The sequence below is a fragment of the Calliphora vicina genome, chromosome 2, assembly GCF_958450345.1.
Source record: "Calliphora vicina chromosome 2, idCalVici1.1, whole genome shotgun sequence".
NCBI classification, from domain to species: Eukaryota; Metazoa; Arthropoda; class Insecta; order Diptera; family Calliphoridae; genus Calliphora; species Calliphora vicina.
Genome location: NC_088781.1, coordinates 102,958,621 through 102,974,349, shown reverse-complemented (window position 1 = coordinate 102,974,349; position 15,729 = coordinate 102,958,621). Strand labels below are relative to the sequence as shown.

General features: G+C 30.0%; 1 protein-coding gene across 2 annotated transcripts; it reads right to left on the bottom strand.

The window, feature by feature from the left end:
• Positions 1-5,757: 5,757 nt before the first annotated feature.
• Positions 5,758-15,350, bottom strand: LOC135951520 (beta-galactosidase-like). Of its 2 annotated transcripts, XM_065501182.1 has the most exons (7): positions 14,988-15,350; positions 14,493-14,534; positions 8,412-8,599; positions 8,194-8,344; positions 7,779-8,121; positions 6,960-7,107; positions 5,758-6,891 (listed from the first exon to the last, which is right to left on the bottom strand). In XM_065501182.1, exons 1-7 carry the CDS (start codon positions 15,114-15,116, stop codon positions 5,826-5,828), a joined length of 2,067 nt encoding a protein of 688 aa, XP_065357254.1. In that variant the 5' UTR covers positions 15,117-15,350; the 3' UTR covers positions 5,758-5,825. The 2 variants fall into 2 exon arrangements, with proteins under 2 accessions (XP_065357254.1, XP_065357255.1); XM_065501183.1 differs by lacking the exon at positions 14,493-14,534 and having other exon boundaries at positions 14,945-15,112.
• Positions 15,351-15,729: the final 379 nt, after the last annotated feature.

Here is a 15,729-nt window from a genome sequence, read left to right as displayed (position 1 = left end):
AAAATAATGAACAATTAATCTGCCGATTGTCATGAAATTTCACAAATGTTAATTAAAAGTTTATTTTTTTAACTATGAACGGCGCTGTGGGGTCTCGAGGTAGGGCACCTCAGATATGTAACATTTTTAAACGCTTGCCAATTTTTTGTGATTTTTCCAAAATATTTTAATTTATTCTCTAAGACCCCGATTAGCATATCTTATAGTAAGCGAGTTATTCGTATTTGAAAATTAATACGAAAATTTAACATGGCCCGGATTTTTCACAATATCGGACACAATTTGTAAACGATTTATTTGAAAATTTTCTTGTTATTTTAACGACGTAATAATTTTAATTGGGATATGTTAAAGAACAATTCTTTTATTGAATATTATAGTATATTCATTATCCAGTCACTGATCTAAAGCAGCGATAGACATAAAGAGTACATTGATTATAATAACATGTTATAGTCTCTTTCTCTATTGTAATCATAACAGCTATTTATAACGATTTTTGTTTCTTATTTGATAATTTGTTGACCTTCGTTGACATTCGCGTTGCTAACAGGCAAATAACCCATTCGGCCACTGGTGGCTACTTATAATCTTAACTCAGCAGTAATCTGTACCGAATCTTGTATAGCCACCATCAATATGTAGTTTTGGCCTAAAACCTGTTTATGCCCAATTTGATCGCGATGTTGCCCGATTTTCGCCATACATTACCGGAACCTAGAACTAATTTGTGCAAAATTTTTCAGGATTCCCGCATAATCAACATATTTATGACTGCTCAAACAATATTCCGGGGGGACATTTGTATGGGGGTTAGGTGAAATAATGGGCCGATATTGCTCATTTTCAATACCAAACCAACAGATAGAATTTGAGGAACATTTTAGCCAGCTAGCTGCTTTCGTTTAAGCCCTATCGTGTTTTCAACAGACAGGCGGACATAGCTATCTCCCACTGTTGTGCCAAAAAGATTGGAACAATTTCGATTTACAGCTAACTGAAGTAACATTTACTTTATTTTACTGTTTACAATTTCAAGTTTAAATTTTTAAGAATTATATCGCAAAAGTTATATTTCCATAATGTGTCTACATATGATATACATACAGTAGCCCAAGAAAGTCTACATACAGGAAAAATTATTATGTTACTTTAATTTAAAGCAGTTTTTTTAGTTCTTTTTTATGAGATATATAATAATAAATGTCTTATGTCGATTTTAGCAAAAAAAATTCAAATAACGCCCAAAAGTTCTCCGTTATTAGAGTTATTGATTCTGAGTAAAATGGCGAAAAATTTATTCTCGGTCACGCCTACTTTTTGGTGGGTGGGGCTATTAAGTTTCATAATATTTTGAACATTAATACCCAAAAAACCCAAAAAAAAATTCGTTTTTTGACTCAGAATCAAAAATTCTAATAACGGTGAAATTTTGGACGTGATTTAATTTTTTTTAGTGTGAATTTATTTTTTTAACAAATATATTTCATTACTTTTAACTTACAAATACAGCTTTCAACGTAAGAAATTTAATTTGAATTCCTGTATGTAGACTTTATTGGGCTACTGTACATATTTCTCATTAAAATAATAATAAAATTTTGAGGATGATGATAACTAACTACCCCAAGTCTTTCAAGTATGGATACAAATACAAACAAATTAGTATTAAAAACTGATTGAAAACATTTTTTTGAATCAAATCAAATGCAATCATTAAAAACATTGACATAATAAATCCCCAATTGTTCGATACCAATATTTCTGTAATATTAAAACATCCTTTAGTTTTGCATTTCCCAGAAAATGTTCAAATGGATGAATTTAATGAAATTGATAAGGAATGCTTATAAGGCAAATAAAAGATGTTGATAAAAATGGCATTCTGCTGTTTTACAAACTTGGTCCTATATTCAAAACCCTCTATCTTTGATATTCATGAAAATTTCTTTTTGATGGTAAAATGTTCAACATTTATGATGCCCTCATCTATGATGTGAATTTCTTACAAGCATATTGTTTTTTGCTATTTTATTTGCATTTTTGTTATTTCTCTATATATTATTATTTCATTTTTTCCCAATGCAAAAGTCTCTATCTTTTCAAATAAGTAATATTTAAATATTTTTTTTGGAATAATTTGTTCTTAATAATTTTTGAATTTTACTTAAAAAGTGTCTACGTTTAAAGTGTTTTTTATCTTATGTTGTATTATTAGCCGTTATCTAAATAAATCACGTTAAAAACTGACAGATGGCATAAATGAAATTAAAATAATTTAATTCTATTAAAATGCAAAATCCTCTATCTTATCATTTTTATACATACACATTGAATATTTTGAGAAGAAAATATAAATAATGCAAAATTTTAAAAACAAATTGTATGTGAGTTTCAGTAGTTGCTTTAAAATAATAATTGTAGCATACCGAATTTTAATAACTTAAGTAATACGCGAAAAAACATTTTTTTGGCTTTCCTGAAAAGTTGTGTTTTTTAAGATAGAGAGTTTTGAATATAGGCCCTCGATATATTGAATTATAAAAATAAACCTCTTTCAATAAGATAATATTATTATTTTTGTACAAAACTTTGCATACGGTAATTTTACTTAAAAAACGGTAATTTTTTTAGTGCTGTACGGTAATCGAAATTAAAAAGTTAACATCACTGCATATACTAGGTCTGTTCAATTACTTTCCCAGTAAATACTTGCAACGAGAGAATAAAATCAAAATTTACAAAATTACTCTCTTAAATTCTCAAAAATAGTAAAAAGTAAATGAACGCTTTTCCAGTAACAATTGTTTTATACACACAATTTTCTTATTTTGTTTCTTTTAAAATGTATAAATACTTACATTTTCTTCAATTTTATTGAAAATTCTTTTGTTTTGACATTTTTTCACCACAAAAATAAAATTTTAAATAAATAAAGAATAACACAAAACATATGAAATATAAGCTGCTAACTATTACGAGTTCAAAATAGAACTTGTAATAGTTTGCAACGAGAGAACACTCTTTAAAATTTATATGCTCTTGATTTTTTCTCTACTTGCAAGTTTTTGAGTTAATGAACGCTTTTCCAGTAACAATTGTTACTAACTAGTAACAACTTTTAGTTATTGAACATAGCTACTGATACAAAATCAGAATTACTGGAATTTTTTTACATGACTGTGGATTTGTTCAAATCTTGAAAAACTTAGTAAATTCTGAGAAATAGTAAATTTTTTAGACACTGACTCAAGCGTTGACTTGTCAAACAAAATATTGTTTTATCGTAATCAATGATTACCAAATTTATGGAGATTTGTTTTATAATAATCTTGATTAGGTTATAAAGGCAGCCTATCAGTAATAGCATGGCTCCATAATATAATCCCTTTATTACAACCGAAAAGGCTCCTATTTCGTTACCTATAACAGGACATTTGCATGTCCATGTGCGGTTCAATACCAAATCAACCCGATGATAGAAATATCCATCAGTTATTGCAGAAACAGATTGTCAAATATCGGTGTCATTATACTCGAGATATTAGGCCAAAAATTTAGAGCAGTTATTCAACCTCTTCCAAATCACTACAATCTAGGTTCTTTAGGGCCTAGGTCATGCAAATAACCGCGTTTAGCTCAACAAACAAAAACTACGGATGCTCTAAATGATAAAGTTCCGGACTACATTGAGGAGATAAGTAAAGCATTTTTGCATCTTGTACGTCAAACATTTATGAATAGAGCGAACGTCTACCAACATGCTAGAAGTAGATATTTTCCCGACGTCATATTCAATTATTAATATTTTACTTTGGTATAAATAAAACAGAATTTGACAAAAAAAAGTATCTTTTTACTGCAATTTATTTCCTAACATTAATATGCCCACTGCATATTATACCCAATGGCTCAGTCTGGATATAACCTTCATTTACCCGAATACCAGAAACACAGCCTATCAGTAAATCGGGAAACGGAAATGTCAATTGCAGATATCTAGATCCATTTGAATTAGGGTGAGTCATATTTTTTGCGCAAAAGGCTCATCGCTTTACACTCTTGAAAATTCCAAAAAACTTTGTCGAAGAATCCATAGTTCAAAAATTAATTTGTTGCCCTCTGATTTTTCACCCACTAGATGGCGAAATTGTTGTGAAAAATTACTAATATTTGATTTTCTTATAATGAAATCCGGGGGCTCGAAATTCATTATTGTACTATGGATTCTTCGGCAATGTTTCTTGAATAGGTATCGTGATGCGCCTATGTATATCTTTTGACCCACCCTAATCTGCATATATATCGAACTGGAACGCTTCCTCTGTCATAGGTTAACCGTTCATGATCCATACAGAAAATCGTTTGACGAGGAATGGAGTACAATAATTAACATTAATTTTATTTTTATGAAAATCATAAAAACTATCCATCGATTACAATTTAAAAGTTTCAGTTTGTTGGAGATTGAGCTGAATAATAGATTTGGTTCTGAAAAAAAGATTTAAGTCGGACTATAATGATTTTCATGATCTTAAAAAAGAATCAAAAAATTCACTTTTGAAGCTCTCTGTACATAAAATAGATTTCTGCTAAAAAATACATTTCGATTCGAAGTTGACGCAAAACGGCTAAGAAAAACATTTAGAAACTTTTAATTTTAATAAATTCTGCTTCATTGTGAATTTTATTTAAGATTTATACTGCAAGGAGATTCTTATTGAGAACAGATTTCAATCATTTCAAAAGACACTACTACCTTTATACGCTCTGAGTTCTTATGAGAGTTAATTTTTTAAAAATCAGGGGACGAATTACCGCATTCATGAACGAGTTAAATTGATCGTAAATTTCTTATTTTAGATTATCATATTCGATGTCGAGCAAATAATACAGTACATACATATTACTATAATTTCGATATAGAAATTATTTTTCGATACGAAAGCTTATTCGATAACGAGTGCCGTAATCCGGCCAAGTTTACAGTCATATGATTGTTCAAATATCCCTTATCTCTCAAAATTTGTTCTAAATGGCCTGATAATTGCTTTTAAACTCAAATGAATTAAACTCAGTTTAAAGTTAGCTATACCCCCACAAACAATATTTTCTTTATTAATTCAATTTCATACAAATAATTAAGTATTTGCCTGTGGCCCACTTATCATTACAAACAAATATTAATATAATTATAATATAAAACTATATATAAACAAAATAAAAATGTATATCGGACAATATATAATAATCAAATGCATTTACACAATTTTTACAAAATTTATATGTGAAAAAGAAAACCTAAAGAAAATACTATTTGTAATAAAAGAAAAAAACTGAAAATAAATGAATAAAATATGAAGGCAATATTAAGAAAAGTTTAAATATTTATTTAATAAAACCTTAACGAAAATGCGACTAGATTTTCTGTTTCAGATTAGACAAATAAAAATCGTTTTTCAGTCAGTATTCGCTTTCAAAAATAATAAAATGGAATTTTGTAGCCCAGTATTTTACTATGAAAATATTTAGGATATTATTCAACAGCCTAATTTGTTATTCCTCAAGCCGAATATCGAATACCTAATGTAAGTCGAGATATAGTGCAATTAAAAACTGTATTCTAACATAATTTATCGAGAAGAACAACTGAGACTATAAGTTTGTTGAAAGATACCAGAGTCGTTGGCGGGAATCCAGGCAGCACGATTATGTTTAAAGTTTTTATTTTATCAAATTAAACAATTGTGTTAAAAGTATAGTTAAAAATAAAATTCATTTATTTCTATAGATTATACACATGTCTACAATAAACTCTTACTTATTTACATATCTAATTGAGGCTTATCATCTAAAGTCACATAAGGATCGAGATCCTTACTCACACGATTAGTTTGTTCGTATTCTATAAGAAGTAATGAATTGAGACCGGCATGTAAAATTTCTTGCGGCACATAAACTGTTAATTGAGGTCCAGCTAGAGGCCAATAACGGCCCAAATTAAAACCATTAACAAAAGCCACACCCTTGCCCCAACCCGAGGGATTAAGGAATGTATGATGAATATCGGTAACCAAAAATTCACCATAATACACCATGGGTCCATTAGTCAATGCACTTTTCTCATCTGCTAAATCTTCTGACGAGGTATAATTCTTATAAATGCTGTTCAAGAGATTTGATGTGTGAGGTTCTTCTAAGGTATAACCGGTATTTAACCAGTTTTCTAACTGTATCTCTTCGCCATCTTTAGATTTTTGCAGTAACACGCTACCCATAATACCCTTAGTATCATTTGCTACATTGAAATTAATGCGTCCCTGATTTTCCACTAATATTTGTAACATTGAACCAGAAGCTTTATTCAAAGTTAAAGAGAAATTGCCATTTTGTCTAGATAGAATGCCCATAAATTCTTGATCCACATAGATTAAAGCACGATCTCTTAACTCGTTGACGGTCAGTAAAGCAGATTCAATATTTATGCCCTCTATACTGGTTTCATATAAAACTAAACCCGAATATTGATCTAGTTCTTCAAATGTTTTAGGTTTCAAAGATTTTTGACCCAATCCACTGCCCAATGTTGCACGACCTTCATTAGACAGCAAATGCATTACTGGTCTCATATCAACTTTGCCATAGGCAAACGATTGTTCTTTTATTACTTCCACTTTAGGTATTACGAAATGCTGGGCAATAACGTCTCGCACCAATTCAAACTTCTTGGTAATATTTCCCGGTTCATCCATGACCGCATCGTAATCGTAGGAAGTAATGTCGGGTACATATTTGTTGTCGCCAAAATCGTTAGCACCAGCTGTGAAACCGAAATTTGTACCACCAAAGAACATATAGAAATTAACACTGGCATTGTAAGACAGAATTGTTCTGAAATTATAAAATATATATCAAATTTTAAGGATAAGAGAAGCATTTTATTAATTTATTTATCTTACTTTAGGGCATCTGCTACTAGTTGACCATCACGCCTTTGATTTGGTTCTTGCCAATGTGTTAGCCAACCGGGATAGAATTCTGAATTAACCAGAGGTCCTGTGGGTTGCACTGATCTTAAGATGCTCCAAATGTTATCAATTTCATGGACTTAAATTAGAAAGAAATTAAATTGTGAATGTCTTTACATTATTCCATAGAACTTTAACTAAAATATAATAGAACTGAACTTGAACTAGAACTGAACTAGAACTAGAACTGAACTAGAACTGAACTAGAACTGAACTAGAACTGAACTAGAACTGAACTAGAACTGAACTAGAACTGAACTAGAACTGAACTAGAACTGAACTAGAACTGAACTAGAACTGAACTAGAACTGAACTAGAACTGAACTAGAACTGAACTAGAACTGAACTAGAACTGAACTAGAACTGAACTAGAACTGAACTAGAACTGAACTAGAACTGAACTAGAACTGAACTAGAACTGAACTAGAACTGAACTAGAACTGAACTAGAACTGAACTAGAACTGAACTAGAACTGAAATAGAACTGAACTAGAACTGAACTAGAACTGAACTAGAACTGAACTAGAACTGAACTAGAACTGAACTAGAACTGAACTAGAACTGAACTAGAACTGAACTAGAACTGAACTAGAACTGAACTAGAACTGAACTAGAACTGAACTAGAACTAGAACTGAACTAGAACTGAACTAGAACTGAACTAGAACTGAACTAGAACTGAACTAGAACTGAACTAGAACTGAACTAGAACTGAACTAGATGTGAACTCTAAACCAAATATCATACTTACTCCGATCTATACCAAAATCTGTTGTAGCAAACACTCCCTCAATTTTACCACATTTTATTTGATCATTCGGTATGTCTGTAGTAAACAACAAAGCCTTGTCCCCCACATACTTCAAAGTTTCATCTCTTAACCAATTCAAATAATCACGATCACAAGCACTGAAACTTCCGTACTCATTCTCCACCTGGACCATTATAATCGGACCACCATTGCCATACAAGAAACGTTCCATTCTGGGCATTAGTTTACTATACCACTCCGAAACTTCGTGAATATAATTTGTATCACTAGTACGTAGTTGAATGCCGGGATATTTACGGAAAAGCCAATGGGGAAGTCCACCCTATTACGAATAAAAAACAAATAAATAAAATCAAGAAGTGGATAATTTTAGAGTTCTAAACAAATTACTTACATTATCTCTCTCCGCACATATATAGGGACCAGGTCTTAATATCACATAAAAACCTTCCTTGTGGGCCAATTCAATAAATCTTTCTACATCAGCAATGCCCGACCAATCGTAGACACCATCATGAGGATTATGCAGAGACCATTCAACGTAACTGTAGTATTGGAAATTTTGTATAAGTAATTCGAAATATTCTTGGATATAATTTGTTGAAAACTTACGTATCAAGTACATTTAAGCCAGCCGATCTCATAGTTCTCAGCCTTTTATGCCAGGCATCTGGTAAAGCGCGAAAATAATGAAATGATCCGGACACATATTGGAAGGGTTTTCCATCCATTAGAAATGTATTTGCTTCATGATCGATAGTAAATGTACGACTCATAGTTACGTTAGGGTTGAGCGCTACCTATAATAGAAAAGTGATGATATTAATCATTGCTAGTTAAAATTTGTTTTCTCCAGAATTAGTGTTGGTAGTATTGCGGTTTCAAAACGCTTAATAACTGATTGTATCAGTGCACAATTCTCTATATAGTTTTGAGCATTATTCCAATAGGATGTTAGCAAAAGGTCTACATAATATAAAATAAACTCAGAAAGTAAGTTAAATCTGCTCAGAAAGTAATCGTTACTATCGTTTCTTTGTTCACAAAGTATTTGTGAACATTTTAATTGTATTTACTTTCATCTAAGTAATGTTTATTATTTACACGGATAAAGAGACTACTACTTAGTCAAAACATTCGATTATGATAAGACATACAAATCCTACTGTAAATATTCTATTATTTATTGGATCTTAGATAAATGTTTGTGTCTGGTTTAATAAAAAAAATTAATAGTGGTCATGTTAGATAATATTGCATTATATTGAATTGTTATGAAATTGCAATTTAAATGTAACGGTTTTTAATGGCTTGTAGCGTTAGTTCCAATATTTAGTATGTTTATCAATGCCACTTATGGTTTATAAGTGGAGATTCTTGCGATAATAATGTGTTACTAATGCAACAAAAAATAAAAAAACTGTCAAGAATGCTCTGCTATATAATTCTGGAAATTGTGCAAACATGACGCTGATATATAAATCGTGACATTAGATTTACCAAAAATCATATGAATTAAAACCGATAGGTTTCTATTTTGGGATAATTTATAAAATACTAAGAATTTGTAGAAACTGATCTTCAATCTTTCAAAAAAAATTTTTAAAAACTTTTTTGACTATTTTTTCAAAATGGGCCCTTTTTTTAATTTTGACATACAATTTTTGTATTACAACATTTATTTTGATAGATATCCCTCTAGCATCCAACTAAGCGACCAAATATATCTTAAAGGAGCAAAAAAAAAGTATGTCTTTCGTTACAAAATATTTATTTTTATAGATATCCCCCTAAGCGATTTTTGAAGAAAAAAAAAACAAGGTCAACAAAGTTTTTGATTTTGAAAAATAGTAAAAAATTTTATGTTTTGAATTACAAAACATTTATTTTGATAGATATCCAACTCGCATCCCACTAAGCGACCAAATAGATATTCAAGGTAAGGTAAGCTATCTTTTTAGAAAAAAGGTCCAATTTGAAAAAAAAAGTCAAAAAAGTTTTTGATTTGAAAAAAAAAATTCAAATTCAATTCGTGAGAAGGGTATATATAAGTTTGTCATTCCGTTTGTAATTTCTACATTTTTCATTTCGGACCCTATAAAGTATATATGTATATTCTGAATCCTTATAGATAGCGGAGTCGATTAAGCCATGTCCGTCTGTCTGTCCGTCTGTCTGTCTGTTGAAATCAATTTTCTGAAGACCCCAGATATCTTAGGGATCCAAATCTTCAATAATTCTGTCAGACATACTTTAAAATCAGCAAAATCGGTCCATAAATAACGGAGATATGATCAAAAAACCGGGACAACCTCGATTTTTGATCTATATCTGGATTGCTAAGTCATTAATATAGACAATGTGGATATCTAATGATAGATATTTCAAAGTCCATTGCAACGATGTAGATAAGGCTATAGTAAGTTGGACCTACAATGGGTCAAAATCGGGAAAAATATTTTTTAACCCGAATTTTTTTATCATCAAAATTTTTTTTGCCATACATTTTTTTTCCAAAAAAAAAAATTAAAAAAAATTTGGAAAAAACTTTTTTTAAAAAAAATTAAAAAACAATTTAAAAAAAAAAAATAAATTTTGTTTACCTAAAAATATTTAAAAAAATTTATTTTATAGTATAATTTGGTGAAGGGTATATAAGATTCGGCACAGCCGAATATAGCTCTCTTACTTGTTTTTTTTCGAAAGGTTGCAGAAATAGCTATCTAAACTATTTGGGACACAGTTTGCTAAGAACAATAGGTAATAAGTTACATGGATGCTTGGCCGAATTGCCAAATTTTGACCCCCTCCAACTCAGAGAGTTCTACACCGATATTGTTGGAAAATTGCTAACCTTGCAAGGCCTTGGTGCAAATTTCATCCCGATCAGATGACATGATTTCAAAAGTTGGTGACAAGAAATCCCCCATATACTTATAAAATACAAAAAAATTTTCTACCTATGTAGAATAGATTCTGAAACCGGTTTTATTAGAAAGTTAATTTTATGAAGATGGTAAAACACTGCATTTGTGAAGCCAATTTTCGAATTTAGTTTTAGTTTTTGGTTTCAACTCAGACAAGTATATTTCTACTTTAGTAATTAATAATGAAAATACGACAAAAGTGTGAAATGTTGGTTTTTTTCAGCGCATACCTCAATTTCAAATGATTTTAACTGATTTTTTCCTTCGATTTCAAGCGGTTACAGTCTGGCTTTCGACATAACCATCAACAAGGCTCAAGGCCAATAGCTAAGTATTTCAGGTTCAGAATATCTTGCTAGCTCCAGAATTGGTACGCCGAAAAATCTTTATGTTTACACACCTAAAAAAGGTAATAAATAAACAAAATTTCCTTTTTTCAACAAATAAACAAAATGTGTTTATTTTCCGCTAGTACGGTTTAAAGGAAATAAACCACCGTTTTTAAAAGGTAAAAATCTAACAATATGTTATCGAAAACAAAAGTTGTCCACTTTGATCCAAAACTATTTACTAGTTTAACATATTTAGCAATAACTATTTGTGCTAATGTTCTAGGTCCCCTCGTTTAGACTCTATCGTACTTTACTTGTTTTTTTTTACGTCGAAAAAAATTTGATCTAATTTTCTTTTTGTTGTTGAACCGATTTTTCCATATTCAATAAAAAACATATCTGATAAACAGAAAGCAGAAAATTATAACCATGTCTATAGACCATAACGTGACTTCAACAGAGGCACAGTCTTAGCTAAATGTATATTAGGCCGGGTCGATTTGTATGGAGGATCAAAAAGTAAAAAATGGTATAGCAGAAACGCAATCTACGGAAAATTCTAAGAAAGTTTCCTCAAGAAACCATAGGTCTAAAATCAAATCCTATCTTGCGCATTTCGTATGACCTCTTTTTGAGAAAATCCAAAAAAGTCTGCCGGAAAATTTCAGTGGGGGCCACAAAGATACAAAAGTTGTAAATAAACCTCTTTACGCTTAATTAGCAAAATTACACGCAACTCGGGTATCACATTTTTTTATAAATCGCCAAAAATCCAAAAAACATGCATATGTAATGTATGTTTTTTGGATTATGTATATGTAAGATATATCTTTTAGTTCAAGAGATATTTAAGTTTATTTATTTATTATTTTTTTTTTTAATTCTGCTCGATCTTTTTTTGGTTTTTTAGATATGGGGTGTCGAAATTTTTCTTAAAAATATCAGCTATCTACATATCAAAAGTTGGAACATCGATCAAAAAATTAAAACTTTGACCCACTGTAAAAAAATTCAGACCAGCTGGACTATAAGTTTATTCTACAAAAATATTCTAGCCAACATGCGCTTTCAGAATTATATTGTCGCTAGTCTGTTCCAATCAAAAAGTCTCAATTTGTTGGGTAGTGTATAGGGTATTCATTCGAGTAATGATCGTTCGATTAATCGAATAATTTCTTACGAATAATTATTCGAACAATTTAAAAATGGCCATTTTCAAATAACGAATAATTCGAACAATTCTATGTAGAATAATCAAATAAAACGAATAAATGTTCATATATATTTAAATTTATTAAATTGCTTAAAATTTTTCATAATTTCAAATTTAAATAAGTAAAAATGACTCACAAAAAATGTATTGTTTCTGAAATTCGACAAATAACTAAAGACAAAGGGACTTTCGATCACTGTAGATGAGTGTTCCGATAGCTCCTTCTATAAATATATAAATATTACTGCAAGAAGTTACAATTCTATAAACAAATCTTTCAAAACTTGAATCAATGAAAATAAAAGGTACGCAATAAAATGTTTGTTATTTAGCTGGCGAAATATTAGAAGCATCGCAATTAATAATCAAAATTTTAACTAAGATTAAAGTGATAAATACAAATATTGCAAACTAACGTTTTGTTGCAAGAAAAGCATGGTGTTGGTCTTATACATGATTTTGAACATCGTTGAACATCTTTGTCTAACATGGTAATAAACTTTTTGCATATTTGTGAATGCGCAATCATGCACTCATTATTACGTTCATGGACTCAAATTAGCCACGTTAACTAACAATGATATCAAACTTTGGACAGATTCCCTTTATTGTGTAATTCCCCAAGACCACTTTATTAAGCAAAGATTCGGCAACGCTGATAGAGCCTGATGTATAATACAATTTGTTATAAATAATTCAGAAATAGTGAATAATTAATTTACTAAATAATTAGTTACTCAATTTAAACCCCAAATTAATGAACGACATTAAAAAGTTCTTAATACGTTTATATAGAATTTGAATTCAGGATCATGTCCAACTAGCTCAAATTTTTTAAAGCATAGCTCCAGAACGGAAACTAAAGGGTTTGCTAGTCAATTGTTTTGTAGATTGTTCGGGAGTTAATCTGATCAGAATATTTCTGATGAAAATATAATGATGGACTTTGTTTTCGAATGTTTTTTAACATTGTCAATACTTGAATTGTTAACTTTAACGTTATTTTTTTTTCTTTAACAATAAGATATTAAAAAACCTACATCAAAACATCATTCTTTACTTTTTTAAAAAAATTTAAATTATTCGAATAATTCGATTAATTTTAAACGTGTGATCGAATATTCGAACAATTTAAAATCTCTTATTCGAATTATTCGTATTATTCGAACAAGAGAAAAATCAAATAATTCGAATACCCTATTAGTGTAATTTAAGTCATACCGAAGTTACCGTTGTCATTAAAATGCAGTTAAATCACCGTTACCGAAATAATCATAATTAGCGTCACCGTAACCTTTTTACCATTTCGAATCGGTAGCCAATTTTGTTATTTTCGGAATTCACAACGTTTCTAAAGATTTTAAACATTTTTGGTAAATTTTTACTTTTATTAATGATTCCTTCTGTAAATGCATCACCAAACTTCGCAGACTATGCTATTATTTGCTGAACATGTTTTCACAATCCAAGTAACAATTTTAGAGATAGTGATACTGCACTTTTGTTGCTCACTGTACACTCATTGGTATACTATCATAATGTACATATATATTGCATGTATATCAGGGGTGCCCACAAGTTCCTTATGGAAGAGTAAACACCAATACAGTTAAAGAAAAGCTACTTTTTATTCAATATTTGTTGTTGCTAAAACCAATTCATACAAAGAAAAAAGAAAAAAAAACTCACTTTCAACACACACATTTTTAAAATATCATACGATAAACAAAAACAAAATCTACATGGATGATCGCAGTCGTCAATGTTTACCAGCAAGCATACGAAAGTGTTGTTGCTTTCAACATGCGTGTATTCAGTGAAGAACGACAAAAAAAATAATAAGACAAAGTTGTTTGTGTATTTTGTATTGCTAATGCTGAGTGCTCTAGTGAGTATACAAAACACACATCCTATAGCTAAGAGCAATTACAATAACAAAAGAGTACCAAGAGTATAGGGCTTGGGCATGACTGATGTATATTATCTATTTTATTCACAAAAACCATTTGATTTAGTTTTCTTTATAAAAATATTATAGTTTACCATCTCCATGAATTTTATTTACACAAATATTTTATTTTTATTGACACAAAATGAAACTAATAATGAAATTCACATACATATTACAAACATTTCTTAAGTATTACATTAAAATGGGGTTAGTGACACTAATTCTAGTATTTAATTGAAGTCCATGGTCAACAAATCAAGTTAAGCTTACATCGTCTACCGCTCCAACGAAATGCATTATTAAACTATAAAGCAGTAATGTTCACGCCATACAACAATTGTTTGAAAAATTTACACACATTTGTTACGCTCTTTTAAAAACTTTTGTTCATTCATCGTTTAGCTCTCGATGAAAACACATGCGATGGACTATCGTCATTTTTTTCAGACATTTACTAAGCATTGTTGTTGGTTGTTTTTGGACGAAGCATAGCAAACACAAGCGTTTCAATTGCAATTGAACACATAATAACAAAGTCAAAAATAAATACAAAATTAAATAGAATTTAGGCCGTATAATGCATATTTTTTCTTTTCCTTAAAATTTAAATTACATTCATTAAATAAATTGGTTATATGTGACAAAAATTCTAAATCTAAACTTTCATTATTTTGTTCTTATTTTAAATGTTTGACATTATGTTTGCTGGGTAGCTCTCTCACCAATACAACTTCATTTTTATTTTTGAACATCACTGCTATAAAGTATGACCACAATTAAGACCGCACATATACCGGACACTACCATGGCTATGATATCACTGCGCACGAATTTTTGTTTTTTTCTGGGTTCCACCTCAACTGGTTGTTGGGCCTCTACTTCCAAGTCGCTCATATTTTGTTTAAATAATTTTTCAAAAGCTCTTTAGTTAAACACTCTCTTAATTCTTGGATTTTAAGAGTTAATTTAAAACCAGACTTCAAGCAAAAAAAAGCTTGTTTTTTATTATTCGTTCAGTTTTTATATAAAAATTATTAAAAATTATGGATGCCGCTTTTTTGAAACAAAATTAAACAATGTACGTGTGAGAAGGTTAACGGCTGTTTAATTAATCGCAAATGGCAAATTATTATTACTAAATGGAAGTTAATAAATTTGTTTGTGACGTTTTATTTTTGAACGACTTTTTTGGTCATCAAACCCTTGAAGTGTTTGTTTATTTTGGTATTACTTATTTTATTATTTATTTACCTAACATTTTTTTTTTGCTTTTATTAGTTTGAATTATTGGCTTGTTTTGCTTTGTATTGCACTCTTGTGCATAGTGATAAGATACAAAATGTGTAAGTGAACACTTGAGAAAAAACGAATCACAGTGGTACAGAAAAAAGAGGGAAATAAATCTGTAACTTCTAAAACCTTAGTCCTATTTGAAAGAAATTTGCTATGACCAAAGAAGAAGTTTTGTCGAGTTTAAGTTTTGAATTGGAACCGCATGGGCTCACCA

Coding starts and splice junctions, on each gene's coding strand:
- LOC135951520 (XM_065501182.1), bottom strand. CDS start 15,116: ATGAGCGACTTGGAAGTAGAGGCCCAACAACCAGTTGAGGTGGAACCC. Junction 8,122..8,193: donor TATGTGCGGAGAGAGATAAT/GTAAGTAATTTG, acceptor TATTCGTAATAG/GGTGGACTTCCCCATTGGCT. Junction 6,892..6,959: donor CTAGTAGCAGATGCCCTAAA/GTAAGATAAATA, acceptor TTATAATTTCAG/AACAATTCTGTCTTACAATG.